General features: G+C 41.9%; 1 protein-coding gene across 2 annotated transcripts in view; it reads right to left on the bottom strand.

Moving 5' to 3' along the window:
* Nucleotides 1-24,268, bottom strand: part of PLOD2 (procollagen-lysine,2-oxoglutarate 5-dioxygenase 2) — a 253,440-nt gene that overhangs the window by 56,168 nt on the left and 173,004 nt on the right. For both annotated transcript variants that reach the window (XM_054714121.1, XM_054714122.1), the window contains exon 8: nucleotides 15,528-15,629. In XM_054714121.1, the coding sequence (XP_054570096.1) occupies nucleotides 15,528-15,629 (102 nt within the window). The remainder of the gene's footprint in view (nucleotides 1-15,527; nucleotides 15,630-24,268) is intronic.

Genomic DNA, 24,268 nt, shown 5'->3' with positions numbered 1-24,268 from the left:
AATTGGTTTCAGAGATGAAGGGAGAGGGAGAGAGAAATAGAAACATCTATGATGAGATGGAATCACTGATTGGCTGCCTACTGCATGCCCCCCCCCCCCCGCCACACACACACACTGAGAATTGAGCCTCCAACCAAGGCATCTGCCCTGACCAGGAATTGAACCATGACCTCCAGGTTCATGGGTTGATGCTCAGCCACTGAGCCATGCCAGCCAGGCCAAACATTTTTTCATATGGTTCTTGGCCATTTGTATGTCCACTTAGGAGAAGTGTGTATTTAGGTCTTTTGCCCATTTTTAAATTGGATTGTTTGCCTTTCTTTTGTTAAGTTGTATGAGTTCCTTATATATATTTTGGATATTAATTCTTTATCAGATGTATCATGCCAAATATGTTCTCCCATACAGTGGGCTCTCTTAGCATTTTGTTGATGGTGTCTTTTGCTGTGCAGGAGCTTTTCATTTTGATGTAGTCCTACTTGTTTAGTTTCTCCTTAGTTTCCTTTGACATAGGAGATGTATCTGCAAACATATTGCTACGAGAGATGTCTGAGATTTTGCTGCCTATAGTTTCTTCTAGGATTTTTATGGTTTCATGACTTACGTTAAAGTCTTTTATCCATTTTGAATTTATTTTTGTGTATGGTGTAAGTTGGTGGTCTAGTTTCATTATTTTTGCATGTATCTGTCCAATTTTCCCAACACCATTTATTGAAGAGACTGTCTTGACTCCATTGTATGCTCTTGCCTCCTTTGTCAAATATTGAGTGTAATGGCCTAGATTGACTTCTGTGGTCTCTGTTCTGTTCTGTTCTGTTGATCTACATGTCTGTCTTTTCTTGTACCAGTATAAAGCTGTTTTGATTACAGTGGCTTTGTAGTATAACTTGATATCTGGTATTGTAATTCCTCCAACTTTATTATTCTTTCTTGAGATTACTATGGTTATTTGGGGTCTTTTTTTGGTTCCATATAATTTTTTTTAATTTTATTTTATTGTTTAAAGTATTGCAAATAGTAGTACATGTATCTCCTTTTTTTCCTCATTGTCCATATAAATTTTTGGAGTATTTCTTCTAGATTTGTGAAATAAGCCATTGGTAATTTAATAGGGATTACATTGAATCTATAGATTGCTTTGGGTAATATGGACATTTTAATGTTGTTAATTCTACCAATCCACGAACATGGTATATTCTTCCACTTGTTTATATCTTTGTCTATCTCTTTATTCAATGTCCTGTAGTTTTATTTAAATATATATATATATATATATATATATATATATATATACACATATATATTTTTTAAATATATATATATATATATATATATATATATACGCACTTTTATTAATTTCAGAGAAGAAGGGAGGAGAGAGAGATAGAAACATCAATGATGAGAGAGAATCATTGATTGGTTGCCTCCTGCATGCCCCCTACTGGAATTGAGTCTGCAACCCAGGCACGTGCTCTTGACTGGAATCGAACCCAGGACCTTTCAGTCTGCAGGCCAATGCTCTATCCACTGAGCCAAACCAGCTAGGGCTCCTGTAGTTTTCTTAGTACAAGTCTTTTACCTCCTTGGTTAAATTTATTCCTAAGTATCTTCATGTATTTGTTGCTATGGTAAATGGGATTTTTTCTTTAGTTTCCCTTTCTGAGAATTCATTATCTATCTATCTATCTATCTATCTATCTATCTATCTATCTATCTATCTATCTATCTATAAAAGGCTAAGTGACAGTCTGACTATCCAACCAGTAGCTATGATGTGCACTGACCACCAAGGGGCAGACGTACAACACAGGAGCTGCTGATATGCAGTGATTTGGCAGCAGCAGTTCTTGAGTGATACACCCTGGAACCAGAGAGGAGGGAGCCCCATTCCAGTTGCATCACCTGAGAATGGCCCTCTCAAAATATGGGACCCCTCGAGGGATTCCGGAGAGCCAGTTTTGGCCCAATCCCTGCAGGCCAGGCCGAGGGACCCCACCTGCTGCAGGGACCCCACTCATTTTGCAGATGCCCTTCAAGCCATGGGGCCACCCCAGGTGCAGCCGGCCGGGGACGGACCGCGGGCGGGAGGTTGGCTCCAAGGCATATATGGCCCATCTCACTCAGTCCCCCCCACCAGCCACCTTCTAGTTAATTTCAATGTGCATGAATCCGTGCACTGGGTCACTATAAGGTGTATTAAAAAGCCATAGATTTCTGGGTGTTAATTTTGTATCCTGCTATTTGCCAAATTCACATATTAAATCGAGTAGTTTTTGGTATTCTTTAGGGTCTTCTGTGTACAATATCATGTCATCTGTGAATAATGACAGTTTCACTTCCTCCTTTCCAGTTTTGGATGCCTTTTATATTTTTTTGTTATGATCGCTGTGGCTAGCACTTCCAGTACTATGTTGAGTGAATGTTGTAAAAGTAGACATCCTGTCTTGTTCCTGAGCTTAGGGAAATTTTTCCTAAGCTTAGGGCTTAATTTTTGCCCACTGAATATTATGTTTGCTGTAGGTTTGTCATATTTGACCTTTATTATGTTGAGGTATGATCCCTCTATTCCCACTTTACTGAGAGTTATAAAAAATGGGTGTTGGAGTTTGTTGAATGTTTTTTCTTCATTAATTGGTATGATCATGTGATTTTTGTCTTTCACTCTGTTTATATGATGTATCACACTTACTGATTTGTGAATACCAGCCTTGAAATCCTGGAATAAATACCAGTTGGTCATGGTGTATGATCTTTTTAATATATTAAGGGATCCTATTTGCTAATGTTTTGTTGAGGAATTTAGGATCTATGTTTGCTGGAAGCTATCCATTGTCTACACTATCAGGAAAGTGTAAACAAGGAACCCAGAAGGCTGATGGACCTTGAGTTTGGCAAGGGCTAAAGCTATGCACCAACTGTTTAGTCAAGACAATGGTGGCTCAAGCAATTTTCTGCCCTAATAGTCTCAAAGTGAATCTTTACTAATATTTACTGACCTTTAAGATAGTTTGTCTGCTACCAGAATTGCCTGCCTGACTAAGGGCAAGATGAGTATCTAAAATTGAATAAAAAGCTAGCAGGGCCTGGGCACCAGTGAAGCCCTTCCACTAGATTTGGGTTCTCTGCCTGGCCCCCTGTGATTTCCAAATTCATATTTCTTGTCTAGTTTTGTCATTTGTGCGTGGCCCTTTTCCAGGTCCTGACCCCTAGCCATGCAGGTCATGGCTGTCACATCTTTCACATATGTTCATCAGGAATATTGGCCTGTAAATATCTTTCTTTATAGTGTCTTCATTGGGTTTTTTAATTAGGATAATGCTGACCTCATAAAAAGTGCTTGGAAGTTGCCGAAACCGGTTTGGCTCAGTGGATAGAGCGTTGGTCTGCGGACTGAAGGGTCCCAGGTTCGATTCCGGTCAAGGGCATGTACATTGGTTGCGGGCACATCCCTGGTGGGGGGTGTGCAGGAGGCAGCTGGATGATGTTTCTCTCTCATAGATGTTTCTAGCTCTCTATCCCTTCTCCCTTCCTCTCTGTTAAAAATCAATAAAATATATATATTAAAAAAAAGTGCTTGGAAGTATTCCTTCCTCTTGGATTTTTTTGGAATAATTTGAGGAATATAGTTGTTAGTTCTTTGAATGTTTGGTAAAAACAAAACAAAAACAAACAAACAACAACAACAACAAAAAAAAACCTGTGAAGCCATCCTAACCCATGCATTTGTTTGCTGGGAGTTTTTTGTTATTATTATTATTACTGCTTTGATTTCAATAATGGCCTATTCAGGTTTCCTGATTCAGTTTCAGGAGATTGTATTTTTCTAGCAATTTGTCCATTTCATCCACATTTTCCAGCTTTTTCTGGGTGTTCATTTTATATTCTGCTACATTGCCAAATTCATTTATTAGGTCTAGTAGTTTTTTGATGGCGTCTTTTGGGTTTTCTATGTATAGTATCATGTCATCTGTGAATAAGGACAGTTTTCCTTCATTTCCAATTTGAATGCCTTTTATTTCTTCATCTTGTCTGATCACTATGGCTAGCACTTCCAGTACTATATTGAACAGAAGTGGTGAAAGTGGGCATCCCTGTCTTGTTTCTGTTCTTAGGGGAAATGAGTTTAGTTTTTGCCCATTGAGTATGATGTTGGCTGTATGTGTGTCATATAAGGCTTTTATTATGTTGAGGTATGATCCGTCTATCCCCACTTTGCTGAGATTTTTAATTAAGAAAGGGTGTTGGATTTTGTCAAATGCTTTTTCTGCATCAATTGATATTGATATGATTATGTGATTTTTTTTCTCTAAGTTTGTATATGTGATATATCACATTTATTGATTTACGGATATTGTATCATCCTTTCATCCCCAGAATAAATCCCACTTGGTCATGGTCTTTCTAATGTATTGATGAATCCAATTTGCTAGAATTTTGTTGAGGATTTTAGCATCTATGCTCATTAAGGATACTGACCTATAGTTCTCTTTTTTTGTGGTGTCTTTATCTGGTTTTGGGATTGGGGTAATGCTGGCTTCATACAAAGAGCTTGGAAGTGTGCCTTCCTTTTGAATTTTTTAAAATAGTCTGAGGAGGATAGGTTTTAGTTCTTTGAATGCTTGTTAGAACTCCCCTGTAAAGATGTTGGACCAGGGCTTTTGTTTGCTGTATAAGATTTTGGATCGCTGCTTCAATTTCTTTGGTAGTTATTGGCCTATTCAGGTTTTTTTATTCTTCATGATTGAGTTTTGGGAGCTTGTATTTTTCTAAGAATATGTTCATTTCATCTAGGTTGTCCATTTTGTTGGAATAGAGTTGTTCGTAGTATTTTTTCATAGTCATTTGTGTTTCTGTGGGATCAGTTGTTACTTCTCTTTCATTTCTGATTTTGTTTATTTGGGTCCTCTCTCTTTGCTTCTTGGTGAACTTGGCTAGAGGTTCATCAATCTTGTTTATCCTTTCAAAGAACCAGCTCTTGGTTTTGTTGATCTTTTGTATTTTTTTTTTTTTGTCTCTATGTCATTTAATCTCTGCTCTGATCTTTATTATTTCCTTCCTTCTGCTTATGCTGGGCTTTTCTTATTGCTCTCTTTCAAACTCTTTGAGTTGTAGGGTTAAATAATTTATTACAATTGTTTCTTGTTTTTTGCAATAGGCCTGTAAAGCTATGAACTTCCCTCTTAAGACTGCTTTCGCTGTGTCCCATAGATTTTGGGTTGTTGTGTTTTCATTACCATTTGTTGCCATGATGCTTTTTATATCTTATTTGTTCTCTTTGATAACCCAATTTTTGTTTAATAGCATGCTAGTTGGCCTCCAGGTGTTTTATTTTTTTTATTGTAGTTGATTTCTAGTTTTATGCCATTGTGATCTGAGAAGATGCTTGATAGGATTTCTATCTTCTTGAATTTGAAGAGACTTTGCCTGTGCCCCAATATGTGGTCTGTCTTTGAAAATGATCCATGTGGACTTGAGAAGAATGCATATTCTGTGGCTTTGGGGTGAAATGTTCTGAAGATGTCAATTAATTCCATCTGATCTAGTGAATCATTTAGGATTCATGTTTCTTTGCTGATTTTTTGTTTAGAGCAGGCCTACTCAAACTACGGCCCGCGGGCCACATGCGGGTGTTTTTGCCGTTTTGTTTTTTTACTTCAAAATAAGATATGTGCAGTGTGCACAGGAATTTGTTCATAGTTTTTTTTAAAACTATAGTCCGGCCCTCCAACGGTCTGAGGGACAGTGAACTGGCCCCCTGTTTAAAAAATTTGATGACCCCTGGTTTAGAGGATTTGTCCAGTGGTATTAGTGGACTATTAAAGTCCCCTACTCTGACTGTATTGCTGTCAATCTCTCCCTTGATACCCTCAAGAAGTTGTTTGTTTTTTATGTATTTTGGTGCTGCTGTATTTGGTGCATATATGTTTACAAGAATTATATTTTCTTGTTGAATTGCTCCCTTTAGCATTACGAAGTGGCCTTCTTTATTTCTTGTTATGGCCTTCACTTTGTCTAATTTGTCAGATATAAGTATTGCTATCCCAGCTTTTCTTTTTTCATTTCCATTTGCCTGAAAAACCTTTTTCCATCCCTTACAATTAGTCTGTGTGTGTCCTTTGTTCTAAGGTGGGTTTCCTGTAGACAGCAGATATATGGTTCATGTTTTCTTATCCACTCAGCTACCCTATGTCTTTTGATTGGGGCATTTAATCCATTTACATTTAAAATTATTATTGATAGGTACTTGTTTGTTGCCATTTTCATTCTTTATGCCCGTGTGCCTTCTTCCCTTCCTATTTCTTCTTTTTACAGCAGACCCTTTAGCATTTCTTATGTTGCTGGTTTGGTGGTAAAGAACTCCCTTAGTCCTTTTTTGTTTGTGAAGCTCATGATTTCACCCTCGATTTTGATTGATAGCCTTGCTGGGTACAGTATTCTTGAATTCAGACCCTTGCTTAGCATGACTTCGTATATTTCATTCCATTCCCTTCTGGCCTGATTTGTATCTGTTGAGAAATCAGTCGATAGTCTGATGGGAGATCCTTTGTAGGTAACTTTCTGTCTCTCTCTGATGGCCTTTAAGATTCTTATTTTGTCATTGGTGTTTTCCAATCCTATATAATAAGAGAGGAATATGCAAATTTGGTGGGGACTCTGTAATGGTCACAACCGCTCAGCAAGGGGCACCGGGGGTGGGGGAGGGCAGAGTGGTGCCTGCGGCTGGGATATGAGCCTGTGGTGCCTCCTCTGGAGTTGGGGAGCTAATGACTGATGGGCTCCAGTCCTCCTCCAACAGCTCTTTCCAGCAGTCATGGGGTTGCTGAGCCCCAGGCCGGGGCTCTGGCCACAGATCCACAGCTTCGCAGAGACCGACTGTACCAGGCTGCCTGGAGGCCATGTGCCTGGGCCACAGGATGTCCATTCAAGATGTGACACAGAGAGAAGGTGCAGGAGGAAATCCAGAGAATGGGATGTGGGGGTCCAAGGCTTACTTCCTTTGGGCTTTGTCCTTCTTGGCCTTGGTCTTTTTCTTTTGGGCCTGGAGAACAAACACTGCAGGAGAGAGGGATGGATGAGGGCCAAATGTGGAAGAAAGGAGGTGACCCAGGTGAGGGTGGAGACCTAGCAGAGGCATGAGGCAGACTGTGGGGCACCTGAGTGGTGACTCCCCGGCAAGCGCAGTGGCTTTGGTGAAGCGGTGGCCAGGAGGCAGGTGGGCCAAGGGGAACAGAGCGGCATTACACCATCCCTCTATGAGGACACGCCACACAGGTGATGCTTTCATCAGCAAGCTTTGAGCGACATCTGCAAATGCGACTGAAACCTCTAGCATTCTGGGCAAAGAACTGACCCTGTGTGCCTCTGGGTACCAGGCTTGCTAGGAGTGTGCTTGTCACCAGTGCCACAGATCAAAGGCAAAAACCTGGCGAGGCAGGGTGCACCAGAGGGAGCTCGGGCAGGGGCAGGGGGCCAGTGGGTGGGGATCTGCCTCACCTAAAGAGAACAAGTGAGGCCCCAAGACGTGGGTCAGCCCGGCGGGGAACAAGGGGCATGGAAGGATGCCTGAATGGAGGGGCGTGGACTCGCTGTCCTGAGGCGGGGGTTGAGGCGTGGCGCCACCTAGTGGAGGGGTGCTGCACTGCAGAGTACCTGACTGACTAATGTGATTCAGAGGAGCTTACGGTGCTAACCAGGCCTTGCCCAGGCAGCCTTCCCACTTCAGAGGCGGTGACTCCTGCTCCCGCTTTGGCCCAAAAGCAAGCCCGTGCCCACTCTGCCCCACGGAGGCCCACACCTGTGCAGTGAGTGTGAAGCCTACCACCTGCTCCAGAGAAGGGGGGGCAGTAAAGAATGGGGGTGCGGGTGGAGGAGAGGAAATAATGTGGAGCGTCTGCAATGAAGAGGTGCTTGATAATGAGGCTTGGAAGCCTGATGGGAAGGTTTGTTCTGTTTGCCCCGTGGCTGCCCATTTGGAAGGACAGAGGTAGCATGGCTGTGAGGGCACCCTGCACGCTGAGTCAAGTTCTGCAGCCAACTGGAATTGGCCTCAGTTTCCTGGTCTGTAAAATGGATTATGCCTGTCCAAGTGCCTTCACTGAGCTGTGAGGGCCAATTGAGATACTAAATAAAGAAAATGAGGGAAGAAATTAAAAAAGAAAAGGAAGGACGAGCAACACAAAAGAAAAGATTGGAAGGAAACTGTAAACCTATTGTCACTTAAATAGGGAATATAGTCAATAGTGTTGTAATGACAGTATGATGCCAGGTGGGTACTGGAAATATCAGGGAACACTTTGTAAAGTATATGATTGTCTAACCACTATTCTGTAACTAATATAAAACCTGAAACCAATACAAAATAATGTTGAATGTAAAGAAATGAAAATTGGAGTGAAATTTTTATAAATTTCACAGTTAAAATAAAGGCTGTAAAGGAAGGAAGGGAGAGAATAAAAATAGTTTTTCATTTTACCACATTATTGTCTTTTCAGTAAATGAAAAAGACAGTTGTCTTTATATGGTGCTTTTATACTTTTCTAAGTCATTATCTCATTTGATGTTCAGGGCAACTTAAAGACAAGATAATTATTCTCTCCACTATTAAATGAAAGGAAATCTTGGTATCTGGCCCCAATGATTCAATCATCAAGCCCTTATTGTAAAGCAGGGTTAGTGAAATTTTCTATGAAGTGTCATATCTATACTAATAAAAGCCTTGGGGGTGATCAGGCCAGCAGGGGAGGGCAGTTGGGGGGCAATCAGGCCGGCAGAGGAGCAGTTAGGGGTCAATCAGGCTGGCAGGGGAGTGTTTAGGGGGTTATCAGGCTGGCAGGCAGACAAGTGGTTAAGAGCCAGCGGTCCTGGATTGTGAGAGGGATGTCTGACTGCGGTTTAGGCCCGATCCCTGGGAACAGGCCTAAATCGGCAGTCAGACATCCACTGAGGGGTCCCAGATTGGAGAGGTTGCAGACCTGACTGAGGGACACCCACCCCATGCATGAATTTTGTGCACCGGGCCACTAGTTTCATTATAATGTGTCTTGGTGTTGATCTTTTGGGGTTCATCTTGTTTGGGACTCTGTGAGCTTCTTGGACTTATGTGAGTTTTTTCTTCCCTATATCAGGAAAGTTTTCTGTCATTATTTCTTCAAACAAGTTTTCTATTCCTTGATCAGTTTCCTCTCCTTCTGGCACCCTAATTATGTGGATGTTGTTTCATTTTGTGTTGCCCCAAATTGCCCTTAGGCTCTCCTCCTGTTGTTTAATTTTTTTTTGAGATGCTGTTCTGCTTGGGTATTTTTTCCTACCTTGTCTTCTAGCTCACTGATGCAGTCTCTACTTCTTCTAGTTTACTGTTGATGCTTTCTATTGAGTTCTTTATTGCATTGATGTCATTTTTCATTTCTTCTGGGTTCTTCTTCATTTCCTCTTGGTTCTTACACATGTTGCTGGATTTGTCTCCCATCCTTTTCAGTGACCTTATGACCATTGCTCTGAATTCTTTCACTGTGATATTGCTTGCCTCCATTTCATTTACTTCCTTTTCTGGTGATTCCTCCATGTCTTTCATATGAGGTCTGTTTCTTTGTCTCCCCATTATTTTTCCTCTCATGGTTTCTGGTTATGTAGCTCTCTCCTGCATTGACTTAAAGGCACAAAATGCAACACAAGACACAATACATGGGGCACCAAACACAAATGTATTCACAATACTAATACCCCCAAATAAAGGTGACCACCAGAGAAAAGAGAATTAGGGAATAGAAAAGAGTGCAAAAATGATATTGAGAAAAGGAAAAAAAAATGTAAGAGAGAAGAGAAAGAAGGGGAAAATATATGTATATGGATAGAAAACGCCAATAAAATAACGAATCCAAAAAATATAAACAACAAAACCCAGAGATGAATGCAAACTATAAACAACAACTAATCCAAATAATGCACACAACAAACCTCCAAACAGCAAACACCCAGATGAATCTGAGGAGGCAGAACTTATTTCCATAAGGTAAGGTCAAGAAATTGAATGAATGGAGAAATAGCCACAATTCAGTATAGAGAATGTAGCAAGAGAATGAGTGTATAAGAAAAAAAGTAAAAAACAAAATACAAAAATGAAATACACACACACACACACACACACACACACACACAATATATATATATGTAAAATAAAATTTATATATTAAAAATATGTATGTAGCCCTAACTGGTTTGGCTCAGTGGATAGAGCATTGGCCTGTGGACTCAAGGGTCCCAGGTTCAATTGTGGTCAAGGGCATTTCCTTGGTTGCGGGCACATACCCAGTAGGGAGTGTGCAGAAGGCAGCTGATTGATGTTTCTCTCTCATCGATGTTTCTAACTCTCTATCCCTCCCCCTTTCTCTCTGTAAAAAATTAGTAAAATATATCTAAATACATATATGTAAAACAAAATTTATATATATACACACTGAGTGGCCAGATTATTATGGTCTCTGAATGAATAATAATCTGGCCACTCAGTGTATATCTTATATAATAATAGGCTAATATGCAAATTGTCCCCTCGACCAGGAGTTCTACCAGCAGGCAGGCTGGCCAACCACCCATGTCCCCTCCCCCTGGCCAGGCTGGCCAGACCCCACCCATGTACGAATTCATTCACCAGGCCTCTAATATATATATATTAGTGGCCCGGTGCACGAAATTCATGCACATTGAAAGGGAATTAATTAGATGAAATATTTTAATATTGCTATTTGCCCTTTCTCTATAATAAAAGTGTGAGAAATAAAAGGAAATGAGTACAATGTATATGAAAATAATACATAATTTTATTAATAACTAAACAATAACAAAATGATATAACAACAATAACAAACTCGTAATATAAAAACAACATTGATGCAAATAATGACTGATAAAGTGATTAAACTTATTCTAATATCTCCCTATATACCACATTAAGAGTAAAAACACTTTCAGAGTGCTTGACTAATTTCCCTTGAGATAAAGTATTTACAACTTTAACGTCACATGCTCTTTGAACTCAAGAGAAAGCAACAGCCGTAACTGGTGTGGCTCAGTGGATAGAGCATCGCCCTGTGGACTGAAAGGTCCCAGGTTCGATTCCGGTCAAGAGCATGTATCTTGGTTGCGGGCACATCCCCCATAGGAGGTGTGCTGGAGGCATCTGATCGATGTTTCTCTCTCATCAATGTTTCTAACTCTCTATCCCTCTCCCTTCTTCTCTGTAAAAAAATCAATTAAATATTTTTAAAAATACTTTGGAGAAAAAAAGAGAGAGAGAAAGCAACATATAACTGACCATGTCCAAAAACGAGTTCAGGTAGGAATATTCCTACTCTGTCTAGAGTTTGTCCTTGTGATTTATTAATAGTCATCACAAATGCTGGCATAACAGGAAACTATCTTCGAATTAATTTAAATGGTGGCCAGTGTCAGATGGGGACAAATCAATTCTTGGAATCAGAACAATCTCTACCTCTGCAGATCCTGTTAATATTTCAGCTTTGATAATGTTAGGTCTCAATCTTTTGATAATAAAGCTGGTACCATTACAAAGACCCCATTTACTATTAAGATTTCTCAATAGCATGATAATTGCACCTACTTTCAATTTTAATTTATGACACAGCATTCCAGAAGAAGTAATACTATTAAGAAATTCAATAGGAAAATTTTCCTTTTCAGCATCATCTGTTGAGTCAATGGAATCATCACTTAAATAGGTGTGAAAATCTCCATCAAGTATATCCAAAATTTCTTCATTTAATTTTTGAATGTGCTCATTTTTTGGACAAAGAATTGCACATTTAGATATATGTTTAATATTATTTATAGATATACTATTTCCAAAGGTGGCTTTAATCATAGATCCATTAAAAATCATTTCATGGGGAATTTCAATAATATCCATTCCTAAATGAAAACTGCTATCAAGTTTGCCATCTCCAAGTTTTACTAACCATTCACTATAAGCAGAATCCTCTGAACTCATATTTGTTTTAAGAGACAACTGTCTGAAACATCCCCAAACACTACAGTACTTTAAACTTATTTGTACTATGGCCAATCGTATAGCATGGCAGCACAAAAATCCCCTCTGAAAAGAACTTTCCCACCAAATGCAACATTCAAATTAGTGCCAGCGAGAGCTTTATATGTATGGCACATGTGCGAGTCAAAGTTTATTTTTATATTTCCAGTGCGTCATATGTGCCGGTTGGTCTGACAGATGGACAAATGTCGGTCACTTAGCCTTTTATCTATACAGATTATGAGTCATGATTTTACCTTTTTAAAAAATTATCCTTTAATACCTCCAAAGCACAATGAGTAAGAATCTGAAGGTTTATGCGGCTTCTATTTGGTTTCTAGGACAAAGTTCTTTCCTTTACCCACCACTCACTTCTCTCCTTTTACTCTTGAATGTTAATTCCAACATAATTTTTGTAACACCTCTTGAAAAGGATCCCACCAAGTTTTTGATAGTCCACATGATAAAACTTACAGAAAAATACAGCATGAGACTTTCATTCTCACTAAGTTCTTCATATAACTGTAATTCCTCAGCCTCTAAACAATGAAAAAGGAAAATAAAAGTGCCTTCTCTCATTCCAAGGCCTTTCTCAGTCAGGCAACCACAAAAAGAATGAGCCTACAATTCATGCCATGTAATCTCTATCAGGCATAATCCAAATCAAATCCCATCATGCAAAGTCTGGGATAATTAAAATGTATAAGAGCACAGTGGTGACCTGGGGGAGAACTTATGAAACCTTGCCCCTGCTTTTGCTGAATATTATTTTTGTTATGCTAGACTCCAAGTCCCTATCGCGGACCTGGGCAGGTGGCTGCAGGTGCTAACCCATGCCACCTGCCCTGGTCAATGATCCGTGATCGCAGACCTGGGTAGGCGGCTGCGGGCGCTAACCCACGCAGCCTGCCCTGGTCCGTGATCCCTGATAGGGGCTTTGAGTCAGCCACTCGAAGCCCCCATCGCGGACCTGGGCAGGCGGCTGCAGGCGCTAACCCATGCCACCTGCCCCGGTCAATGATCAGTGATCGCGGACCGGGGCAAGGGGTTGCGGGCACTAACCCACACCACCTGCCCCGGTCCGTGATCCATGATTGCGGACCTGGTCAGGTGTTGCGGGCACTAACCCACTCCGCCTGCCCTGGTCTTTGATCCGTGATCGTGGACCTGGTCAGGCAGCTGCAGGTGCTATTCCATGCCACCTGTCCTGGTCAACGATCCATGATCGCAGACCTGGGCAGGTGGCTGCGGGTGCTAACCCACACCACCTGCCTTGGTCCATGATCCATGATAGGGGCTTGGGCCTAAACGGGATTGGGCCTAAACGGGCAGTCGGACATCCCTCTCACAATCCAGGACTGCTGCCTCCCAACTGCTCCCCTGCCTGCCTTCCTGATTGCCCCTAATCGCTTCTGCCTGCGAGCCTGATCACCCCCTAACCACTCCGCTGACAGCCTGATTGATGCCTAACTGCTCCCCTGCCAGCCTTTTTGCCCCCAACTTCCCTCTTCTGCCAGCCTGGTCACCCCTAACTGCCCTCTCCTGCAGGGTTGATCGCCTCCAACTGCCCTCCCTTGCATGCCTGGTCCCTCTCAACTGCCCTCCCTTGCAGGCCTGGTGGCTCTCAACTGCCCTCCCCTGCTGGCCATCTTGTGGTGGCCATCTTGTGTCCACATGGGGGCTGGATCTTTGACCACATGGGGGCAGCCATATTGTGTGTTGGAGTGATGGTCAATCTGCATATTACTCTTTTATTAGATAGGATAGAGTTCTGGTGCAGGGGTGGGGGCCAGCTGGTTTGCCCTGAAGGATGTCCCGGATTGATCAGGATGGGGGTTCCCTTGGGGCATGGGGCGGCCTGAGCAAGGAGCCTGTGGTGGTTTGCAGGCCAGCCACACCCCCTGGCAACCCAAGCAGAGGCCCTGGTATCTGGAATTTATTTACCTTCTACAATTGAAACTTTGTAGCCTGGAGCGGAGCCAAGCCTCCTGCTCGCTCCTGGCTGGCAGCCATTTCTGTTGGGGTTAATTCACCTTCTATAATTGAAACTTTGTAGCCTGGAGTGGAGGCCTAGGACAGCCAGGGCAGGTGGAAAGCTTGGCTTCCTTCATTGCCAGGGGAAACCCTGGCCTGCTCTCTCCAGCTCCGTGGCTGCCGCCATTTCTGTTTGGATTTGTTTACCTTCTATAATTGAAACTTTGTAGCTTGAGTGGAGGCTTAGGCCTGCAAGGGCAGGCGGAAAGCTTGGCTTCCTCTGCTGCCTGGGAAACTTGCTCTCTGTGGCTGTAGCCATCTTGGTTGGGTTTATTTGCATATCTGCTCCTGATGGGCTGGTGGGTGTGGCTTGTGGGCGTGGCTTGTGGGTGTAGCGGAGTTAGGTCAATTTGAATATTACTCTTTTATTAAGTAGGATTACTATATTATTTTCACACTGTATATATAAGTAGCACAGTGCCTGGCATATATGACGTACATGATATCTGGCCAAAATTGTACAGTGATCAAGAATATAGGATCTGGCCCTGGCTGGGTTGACTCAGTGCATAGAGTGTTGGCCTGCGGACTGAAGGGTCCCCGGTTTTATTCCGGTCAAGGGCACATGCCTGGGTTGTGGGCTCTATCCCCAGTAGGGGATGTGCAGGAGGTGGCTGAACAATGATTCTCTCTCATCAATGATGTTTCTATCTCTCTCTCTCCCTCTCTCTTTCCCTCTGAAATCAATTACATATATACTAGAGGCCCAATGCATGAAATTCCTGCCAGAGTAGGCCTTCCTTGCCCCAGCTGCTGGCACAGGCTTTCCTCTGACACCTGGGACCCGGGCTTCCCTCACAGCCTGGCTTTGTTGCTGAAGGTCTTCCGGAAGGATGTCCAGTCTAATTAGCATATTACGCTTTTATTATTATAGATAGGACCTGGAGCCAGATTGCCACAGTTCAATTCCTACTTTCAACACAAAAAATATATACCCTTAAACAAGTTATTTAACCTGTGTACATACCTCAGTTTTCTCATCATAAAACTTAGTGGATAATGTTATCTACTGAAAATTTTACGAAGTTTAAATGAGTTTTTAGTATATGTAAAATGCTTAAAATAGTCCTTAGTTATATATTATTATTTTAAATCAAATTTAAAATCAAGCACAGATAAAATTAGTCAGTAAAAATGCTGAAGCACTATAACCATTTTTCCTCAATGTTTTACCAAGTTAGCAGATTAAAATAAAACAAGAACACCAAATTATAGCAAGCTATTAAATATTAGCAACCAAGCCCCTTTATGGAGGTCAATTATTAGCTGGTTTTGCTTTAAAAAATAGTTCAGATATACACAAATCTAACAATTATCTGAATCATTGTTTTAGCTTTATAAATCCATTATCTATTTATCAAGACTATATTATCACTTTTTAAAAAATCACTATATTTCATGACAATGTCTTTTTTGTTACTAAATTCCACACACACTCAATTGTACTCACATTTACTGCAGACAGGTCAATTGTATCCAATTCACAAAGAGTGCAGCCACTGTCCTGTGTCCATGCATTAGGTACATAGTTTCCGAAATAGTTCAGGAGAATCTAGTAAATAAAGGAGAACTGTTTCAACAAAAGTAATCCTCTACTCTCAATGTACTTTTGTTCCATGTAATTGGTACATGTAACTGGGTACATTTCTTTAATAATTCTACTAATATTTTTCACTTAAAGGTACACACTGAACAACGTTATCTCCAGACAATGAATCATAAAGTAGGTCAAACTTTCTCTAGAAATGCCAAAAATGAATTATAAATTATACAGGTCATTTAATCTCTCTCTATATAAAGCTAATATGTTAATTGTCCCTCCAACCATTTGAATGTTTGACCAGTCTCTATGATGTACACTGACCACCAGGGGGCAGGCGCTCTGACCGGTAGGTTAGCATGCCGATTGGGACTGGGCAAGACGTGCACCGGTGGGGTCCCTCGGCCTGGCCTGCACCCTCTCGCAATCCGGAACTCCTCGGGGGATGTTGGAGAGCTGGTTTCAGCCCGATCCCCGCAGGCCAGACAAAGGGACCACACCTGCGCACAGGCCTCTAGCTTCATTACATAAGGAATGATACCAGAAGAGACACAATTAAAGAAAAATGTCAAACAATGAAACATACATTTTGAATTAGGTTAATGAGACTTATTAGAAAAACACCACAAGTAAAAGCAGTCATGTGAAGAGTAAATTAGTAATAAGATAAACGTTTAAAGGATCAGCACAGACAATTACAGTGAAGGGGGCAGTGGCAGTGTGATCTCTAACCAATCATCACCACACAAAACAAATCCTATCTAATAAAAGAGTAATATGCAAATTAACCATCACTCCACCACACCCACAAGCCACATCCCCAGCCAATCAAGAGCGAGTATGCAAATTAACCCAACTAAGATGGCTGCGGCCTGAGAGAGAGCAGGAGGGAGGCTTGGATTTCCCTGGCGATGTAGGAAGCCAAGCTTTTCACACACCCTGGCCGACCCAGGCCTCCGCTTAAGGCTACAAAGTTTCAATTATAGAAGATAAATAAATCCCAACAAAAATGGTGGCAGCCATGGAGCTGGAGAGAGCAGGAGGCTAGGGTTGCCCCCGGCAATGGAGGAAGCCAAGCTTCTGCAGCCCTGGCCTGCTTTGGCCTCCACTTAAGGCTACAAAGTTTCAATTATAGAAGATAAATAAATCCCAACAGAAATGACTGCCACCACAGAGTGAGCAGAAGGTTTGGCTCCACTCCAGGCTACAAAGTTTTAATTGTAGAAGATAAATAAATCCCAGATACCAGGGCCTCTGTTTGGGTTGCCAGGGGGCATGGCCGGCCTGCAAAGCACCACAGGCCCCTCGCCCAGGCCGCCCCATGCCCCAAGGGAACCCCCACCCTGATCCGGGACACCCTTCAGGGAAAACCAGCTGGCCCCCACCAATGTACCAGGCCTCTATCCTATCAAATAAAAGAGTAATATGCAGATTGACCATCACTCCAGCACACAAAATGGCTGCCCCCATGTGGTCAAAGATCCTGCCCCCATATGGACACAAGATGGCCACCACAAGATGGCCAGCAGGGAAGGGAAGTTGGGAAGGACCAGGCCTGCAAGGGAGGGCTGTTGGGGGCGATCAAGCCTGCAGGGGAGGGCAGTTAGAGGTGACCAGGCCAGCAGAGGAGGGAAGTTGGGGGCAAACAAGCCAGCAGGGGAGCAGTTAGACATCAATCAGGCTGGCAGGGGAGTGGTTAGGGGGTGATCAGGCTGGCAGACAGAAGCAGTTAGGGGCCATCAGGAAGGCAGGCAGGCGAGCAGTGGGAGCCAGCAGTCCTGGATTGTGAGAGGAATGTCCAACTGCCCGAAAACAAATCTAGAACAAGCTCCTAATTACAGCTATCCCACAAATCCAATCAACAATAAGCTAAAGTACAATACTGCTTCCCACCCACCCCCTTCAGATCTATCAGAGAATTTCTTTTGTAACTCCTTCTCCTCTCTTAAACACCTGTTGGCATTCCTGTTTTCTGTAGAATCTGTATCCTTGTGTGTGTTCTGGATGAGGAAAAGGGTGAGAGCATATGGATGGAGAAAAGAGATAAACACTGTAAGATATGTTCTGAGCACTCAAACAAATCTACAATATCCCTAGATTTAAACATCTTTGGGAAAATTCTGCCAATTTACTATAAAAAATTACTACACTTTCCAAAGCCAATTTGGCTCAGTGAATAGAGCATCAGTCTGTGGACTGAATGGTCCTGGGTTTTATTCTTGTCAAGGGCACATACCTCAGTTGCAGGCTCCATCCCAGCCCTGGTCGGAAGGCAACCAACCAATGTGTGTCTCCCACATCTACGTTTGTCTCTCCCTCTCCCTTTCACTTTCTCTAAAAAACAATGGAAAATAACCTTGGGTGAGGATTAACAACAGAAAATTACTACACTTTCTGATGCACTGTGAAAAAATATTTTTTTAATTGATTTCAGAGAGGAAGGGAGAGGGGGAGAGAGATAGAAACATCAGCACACCCCCTACTAGGGATCGAGCCCACAACCCAGGCATATGCCCTGACTGGGAATTGAACCATGACCTCCTGGTTCATAGATCGATGCTCAACCACTGAGTCATGCTAGCCGGGCTCTACTGCAATATTAATACACATAGTGGTATGAACATCTGCAGATCTTTATTTTTTATTATTTATTATTTCTTTTCACAAACTAATTATTTTACTTCAAGATAGTGAAGCTGTAGCAAACTAACTTTGGGTGTGACTTTCTTACTTTTAACAGGAAGCAACTGAAATCCTTATTATGCTTATATCATTGATTCTTCATTAGAAAGGTGAAATGGACTCAAAAGAAAAAGATGTCTATCCATTAAATATGCTGGTAGAAAACATACATAAGTGCCAAGTAAATTTTTCTAGCTTCCTAAGACTCTAAAAAAGATCTTAAGGTATAGGACAATTGAGGTAATCAGACCAGTACAATTCTACAAAAATCCTCCAAAATATCTGAGATTCCATCCAAATATTTCTATTGTACTAAAACTTAAAAATGCTGTTAAAACAAGTACAGTATCAATTACAATGGGAAAATCTGTGTTAGATATCGTAGACTGAGTTACATTCAATCTGTAGAGCACACAGAGGACATGAACACTCACATTTCTTACAAACTATATATTTCAGGAAAAAAATTCCAAGGCAGGAAATATGTAGTTATAGCATTAGTTAATGTCACTTCAAGAATCAATATGGTGCCCTGGCCAGTTTGGCTCAGTGGATAGAGCGTCGGCCTGCGGACTGAAGGGTCCCAGGTTCGATTCTGGCCAAGGGCACATGCCTGGGTTGCGGGCTCCATCCCCAGTAGGGGGCGTTGCAGGAGGCAGCCGATCAATGATTCTAATCATTGATGTTTCTATCTCTCTCTACCTCTTCCTTCCTCTGAAATCAATAAAGAAATATATATATAAAAAAAAAAGAATCAATATGGTCACTTTGATGTGCCTATATAACAAAAACTTTTTGAAGCTGTAAACTTACAGATGCAAACATTAATTATTCATGTTCTATACTAAATTGTTTTTGAAGGAAAAAATAAAGCAATTCATGTGAAAATAAATCTTTAATTTAGTATTATTTACAAAAGAGATTTTTTTTAAGGTTAGTGGGAAATACACAGTTTTGTTTAAAATAATTGTTGGCCATACCTAAAATTCCCCTCTATATATAAACATCAGTACTTCCCTCACCTCAGACACCTCACAAAAAATTAAATATTTCATGCATTATTGATCAGTCTATTAGAATCCCAAAGTGAATATGAAAATGACAAATATTTTTTAAAAGGTCTGAGCATAAAACTCATTGGTTTTAGTTCTCAAAATTAAAACTTCATTTCCTAACCTTACTACCTCAATTCATTTTCATAGATAATTAAGATATAAGAAAACCTTGACTTTTGACTGGAAACCTTTATTTCTTAACATTTCTACCTCAATTTAATTTCATAGATAATTAAGATACATTTAAAACCATGACTTTTGACTGGAAACCTCCCTCTTGGATTTCTCACCACATAGGCAAAGGTCACCCACCACACTGGCCTTCCATTTACATCTGTTTTCTTCATTAAAAATTGCAAACATTTATGCTGGCAGCTAAGAAAAGTACAGAAAACTGTTTAAGTAGTTAGGCTGTTCTGGGAAGGCCCCAGCTACTAGATGGCAGCGCTTTCCTAATACTTCTTTCTCAATTTCAAGATGTTTCCAAGTATCATGTCATTTCATTGGCAAAGAAACTTTTCCAACCATATCCTTTCTTTTTTTCCCAAATCATTCGATTCATGTTCATAGTAACCAAGGCATGGTGGTTTTTACATAAAAAGTAAATTTTTACTACAAGTCAAATTAGTTTCAGAAATGACTTGTTTCATGTGCAAACTAGGTGACTTGATCTTGTTCTGTTAAACTTGTTTCTATGAAAATGTACCACTTTCATGATTACCTCAATATGGATATTTTATGATATTTAAAAGAAAAGAATGGCGGGAGGTTAGAAAATGATGGAGAAGTAATGGAAGCTATACTGACACTCTCCCAGGACCAAACTAGAAATACAACTAAAATACTGAAAAGTCAACTGAAGATTAGCTGGAGAGAACCCTGATAACCAAGGATGGAAGATAGGGAGAGAACCATGCGGCTATAAAAAAGAAGGATCTCTTATCCTTTGAGACAGCATGGAGGGACCTGGAGAGTGTTATGCTAAGTGAAATAAGCCAGTCAGAGAAAGACATGTGATACTTGTGAAATCTAATGAACAAAATAAACTGATGAACAAAATAGATCCAAAGACATAGAAGCATGAAACAGACTGCGGAATCTCAGAGGGAAGGTGGGAGAGGGTGGGTGGGATGAGATGAACCAAAGAACTTGTATGCATATATGCATAACCCATGGACACAGTTAATAGGGTGGTGAAGGTCCTGGGCAGAGGGTAGGTGCAGGCTAGAAGCGGTCAATGGGGGGAAAAAGGAGACATGTAATACTTTCAACAAGATACTTTTTTTTTAAAAGAAAAGTTTGTGCATTTCATCTTCCTTATGGCTGAGAAGGATTCCATCGTAAATAGGGACCACATCTTTAGCCAACCATCTATTGAAGGACACTTTTGTTTTTGGCACCATGAATAATGCTGCAATGAACACAAGGGTGCATATATCTTTGCAAATGTATGTTTTTGAGTTTTTTGGGGCAGGTACCCAGAAGAGGAATTGCTGGGTCATATGATAACTAACTCTATACTCTATTTTTTTAATATATATTTTTATTGATTTCAGAGAGGAAGGGAGAGGGGGAGAGAGATAGAAACATCAATGATGAGAGAGAATCATCGATCGGCTGCCTCATGCACGCCCCACACTGGAGATTGAGCCCACAACCCAGACTCAATGCCCATGACTGGAATCGAACCTGGGACCCTTCAGTTCTCAGGCCGATGCTCTATCCACTGAGCCAAACCAGGGCATTAACTCTATTCTTAATTTTTTGAGGAGCCTCCATACTGTTTTCCATAGTGACACTAATTTACATTCCCATCAGCAGTGAACAAGGCTTTCTTTTTGTCCACATCTTCCCCAGCACTTGTTACTGCCTGCTTTGTTGATAAGAGCCATTCTAATAGGTGTGAAGTGGCATCTCATATAGTTTTGATTTGCATTTCCCCAATAGTTAGTGAAGTTGAGCATCATCTTTGCATTCATCTGTTTGTCATTTATATGTCTTCTTGGAAAAAGTGTTCTCTACCCATTTTTTAATTGGATTGTTTCATGTTGAGTTGTATGAATTCTTTATATGTTTTGGATATTAACCCCTTTTTGGAGCTGTTGTTTGCAAATATCTTTTCCCATTCGTATTAAAATAAACACCTTAGGAACAGGTGAGATCTTGCTCCTTGACATATGTCATCAGTTTGGCTCATAAACTCTTATAAAAGTTGTCTTAAAAAAGCATCCAAAAATAAAAAGAAAGAAAAGCAGGCTGAAATAGCCTCAATAAAATAATCAAACAACTTTTTATTTTAACATGTAAATGTACTCATGCTTTACTGTTTAGAAGAGAAGAATAGGTTACAGAATACTATGTACATTAATCCACTTTGGTTTAAAAATATTCCAATAACTGTAAAAATACATAATTTTTAAATTCATTTCTTAAGTGGTGGGGCTATGAGTAATTTTTTCTCTGTATCTGTTGGAATTAGCTATTTTTTCTACAGTGAATATATGCTATTTGTTAATAAAGATGTTTTAAAATAGGACATACATAAAATCAGTAATTGTATAATGTTATAGAAAAACAGTTATAAGAATGGTGACTCAGATTAACTGTGAATTTGAAGAAATTGTTTCAAGTTCAAACCCAAACTCCCAAATTGAAGTCAAGGAAGCCATCTTACACACTCAGGACTACACTGAAGTCTTTACCCCTGTTAGCTGTTTAGAAAAATGTCCAGCATTTCAAGCACAGAACCAAGGTAAAACATTTATTTCCAAATTAGTAGATTATTGAGTAATGCCTATATTTTACTTTCCAAAAGATTCTAAAGATTTTCAATGTGATTGCATATATGAAACCACAGTTCAAAGTAGAGATGGAAAAATTTCAGTATTAGGTCAGGAAATTTGCCCAGTTTTTACAAATTTACCAAAAATAACAACTAAAAGTATAATTCATCCAAAATATATCCCAAATCTTTCGTTCTACTAAAGGGTTCTGAATTCTTCCAACCTTATAAAAACTTGCTGAGAGCTACCTTTCTTATATGTGTAACAGACTATTCCCTTTTTTTGTTGTTGCTTTCTCTTTAATTTTACTAGAGGCCCAGTGCACAAATTCATGCACAGGTGGGGTCTGGTCAGCCTAGCCCCGATTGGGGTGGATTGTTGCTGGGCCTGTTGGGAGGAGGAGATGGCAGGAGGTTGGCTGGCTGGCCTGCCCTGATCAGGGCCCAATCAGGGCTGGGCCAGCCAGGGGGGAGGGGCCGTGGGAGATTGGCCAGCAGGCCCCACTACCAATTGGGGTGGGGGTGGGGCAATTATGGGCAGGGCCAGCCATGGGGAGGGGCTGTGGGTTGTGGGCCAGCCAGTCCCACCTCCAAGTGGTGTGTTGGTGTATGTGGGGCCAATCAGGGGCAGGGCCAGCTGGGGGGGGGGGGCATGGGCCGATCAGAGTGGTGGGGGCTGATTGGGGGTAGGGCCGACAATGGAGAGGGGCTGTGGGCAGTGGGCCGGCTGGCCCCACCCCCGATTGGTGGAGGCGCTGATCAGGGGTGGGGCCAGCCAGGGGGTGGGGCCATGGGCGGTTGGCCGGCCCCGCCCCTAATGAGGGTGGGGGGGCCTATCTGGGATGGGGCAGGGGGGAGGCGCTGCAGGAGGTTGGATGGCTGGCCCCACCCCTGATCAGGCCCTTCGCTGACTGCAGTGGGCATCATAGCAACTGGTCATTCTGGTCATTACAGCATTCTGGTTGCTGGCTTTTTATATGTATAGATTATTTTTTAAAATCTTTATTGTTGAGATTATTACAAATGTCCCTCTTTTTTCCTCCCATTGCCCCCATCCACTGGTTTCCACTCAGCCACAGGTCTTTGCCACACTATTGTCTGTGTCCATAGGTAATGCATATCTATACTAATAAAAGCCTAGGTGGTCCTCGTGCCTTTGCGCAATGCCCTCATATTGTCACAAGATGGCCGCCCTCACATCGTCACAAGATGGCCACCACAAGATGGCCAGCAGGGGAGGGCAGTTGTGGGCGAGATCAGGCTGGCAGGGGAGGGCAGTTGAGGGCGACCAGGACAACAAGGGAGGGCAGTTGGGGGCGATTGGGCTGGCAGGGGAGGGTAGTTGGGGTCAACCAGGCCTATAGGGGAGAGCAGTTGGGGGTGACCGGGCCAGCAGGGGAGGGCATTTGGGGGTGACCAGGCTGGAAGGGGAGGGAACTTGGGGGCCATCAGGCTGGCATGGGAGGGCAGTTGGGGGTGAGATCAGGCCTTCAGGGGAGGGCAGTTGGGTGCAACCAGGCTGGCAGGGAAGGGCAGTTGCAGGCAATCGGGCTGGCAGGCGAGGGCAGTTGGACGCAACTGGGCCGGCAGGGGAGGGCAGCTGTGGGTGATCAGGCTGGCAGGGGAGCAGTTAGGCATCAATCAGGCTGGCAGGCGAGCGGTTAGGAGCGATCAGGTTGGCAGGCAAAAGTGGTTAGGGGCAATCAGGCAGGCAGGCAGGCAGGCAGGAGAGCAGTTAGGAGCCAGTAGTCCTGGATTGTGAGGCCAGGGATCGGGCCTCAACTTGCATTCAGACATCCCCCGAGGGGTCCCAGACTGGAGCGGGTGCAGACCAGGCTGAAGGACACCCCCCATGCACTAATTTTGTACACCGGGCCTCTAGTATGCATATAAAATCATTGTTTAATCTCTTCCTGCCCCCACCTTCCCTCTGAAAATCTTCCATCTGTTCCATTTCCATGCCTCTGATTCTATTTTATTCATCAGTTTATTCTGTTCATTAGATTTCTTGTTTATTTTGATCTTAAGATTCAAGTGTTGATAGATATGTATTTATTGCCTTTTTATTGTTTATCTTTTTCTTTTTCTTCTTCTTCCTCTTTTTAAAGAATACACTTCAGCCGAAACCGGTT

Source organism: Eptesicus fuscus, chromosome 3, assembly GCF_027574615.1.
Source record: "Eptesicus fuscus isolate TK198812 chromosome 3, DD_ASM_mEF_20220401, whole genome shotgun sequence".
NCBI lineage: Eukaryota > Metazoa > Chordata > Mammalia > Chiroptera > Vespertilionidae > Eptesicus > Eptesicus fuscus.
The sequence above is the reverse complement of the archived record's forward strand: the minus strand, read 5'-3'. Positions and strand labels throughout refer to the sequence as shown.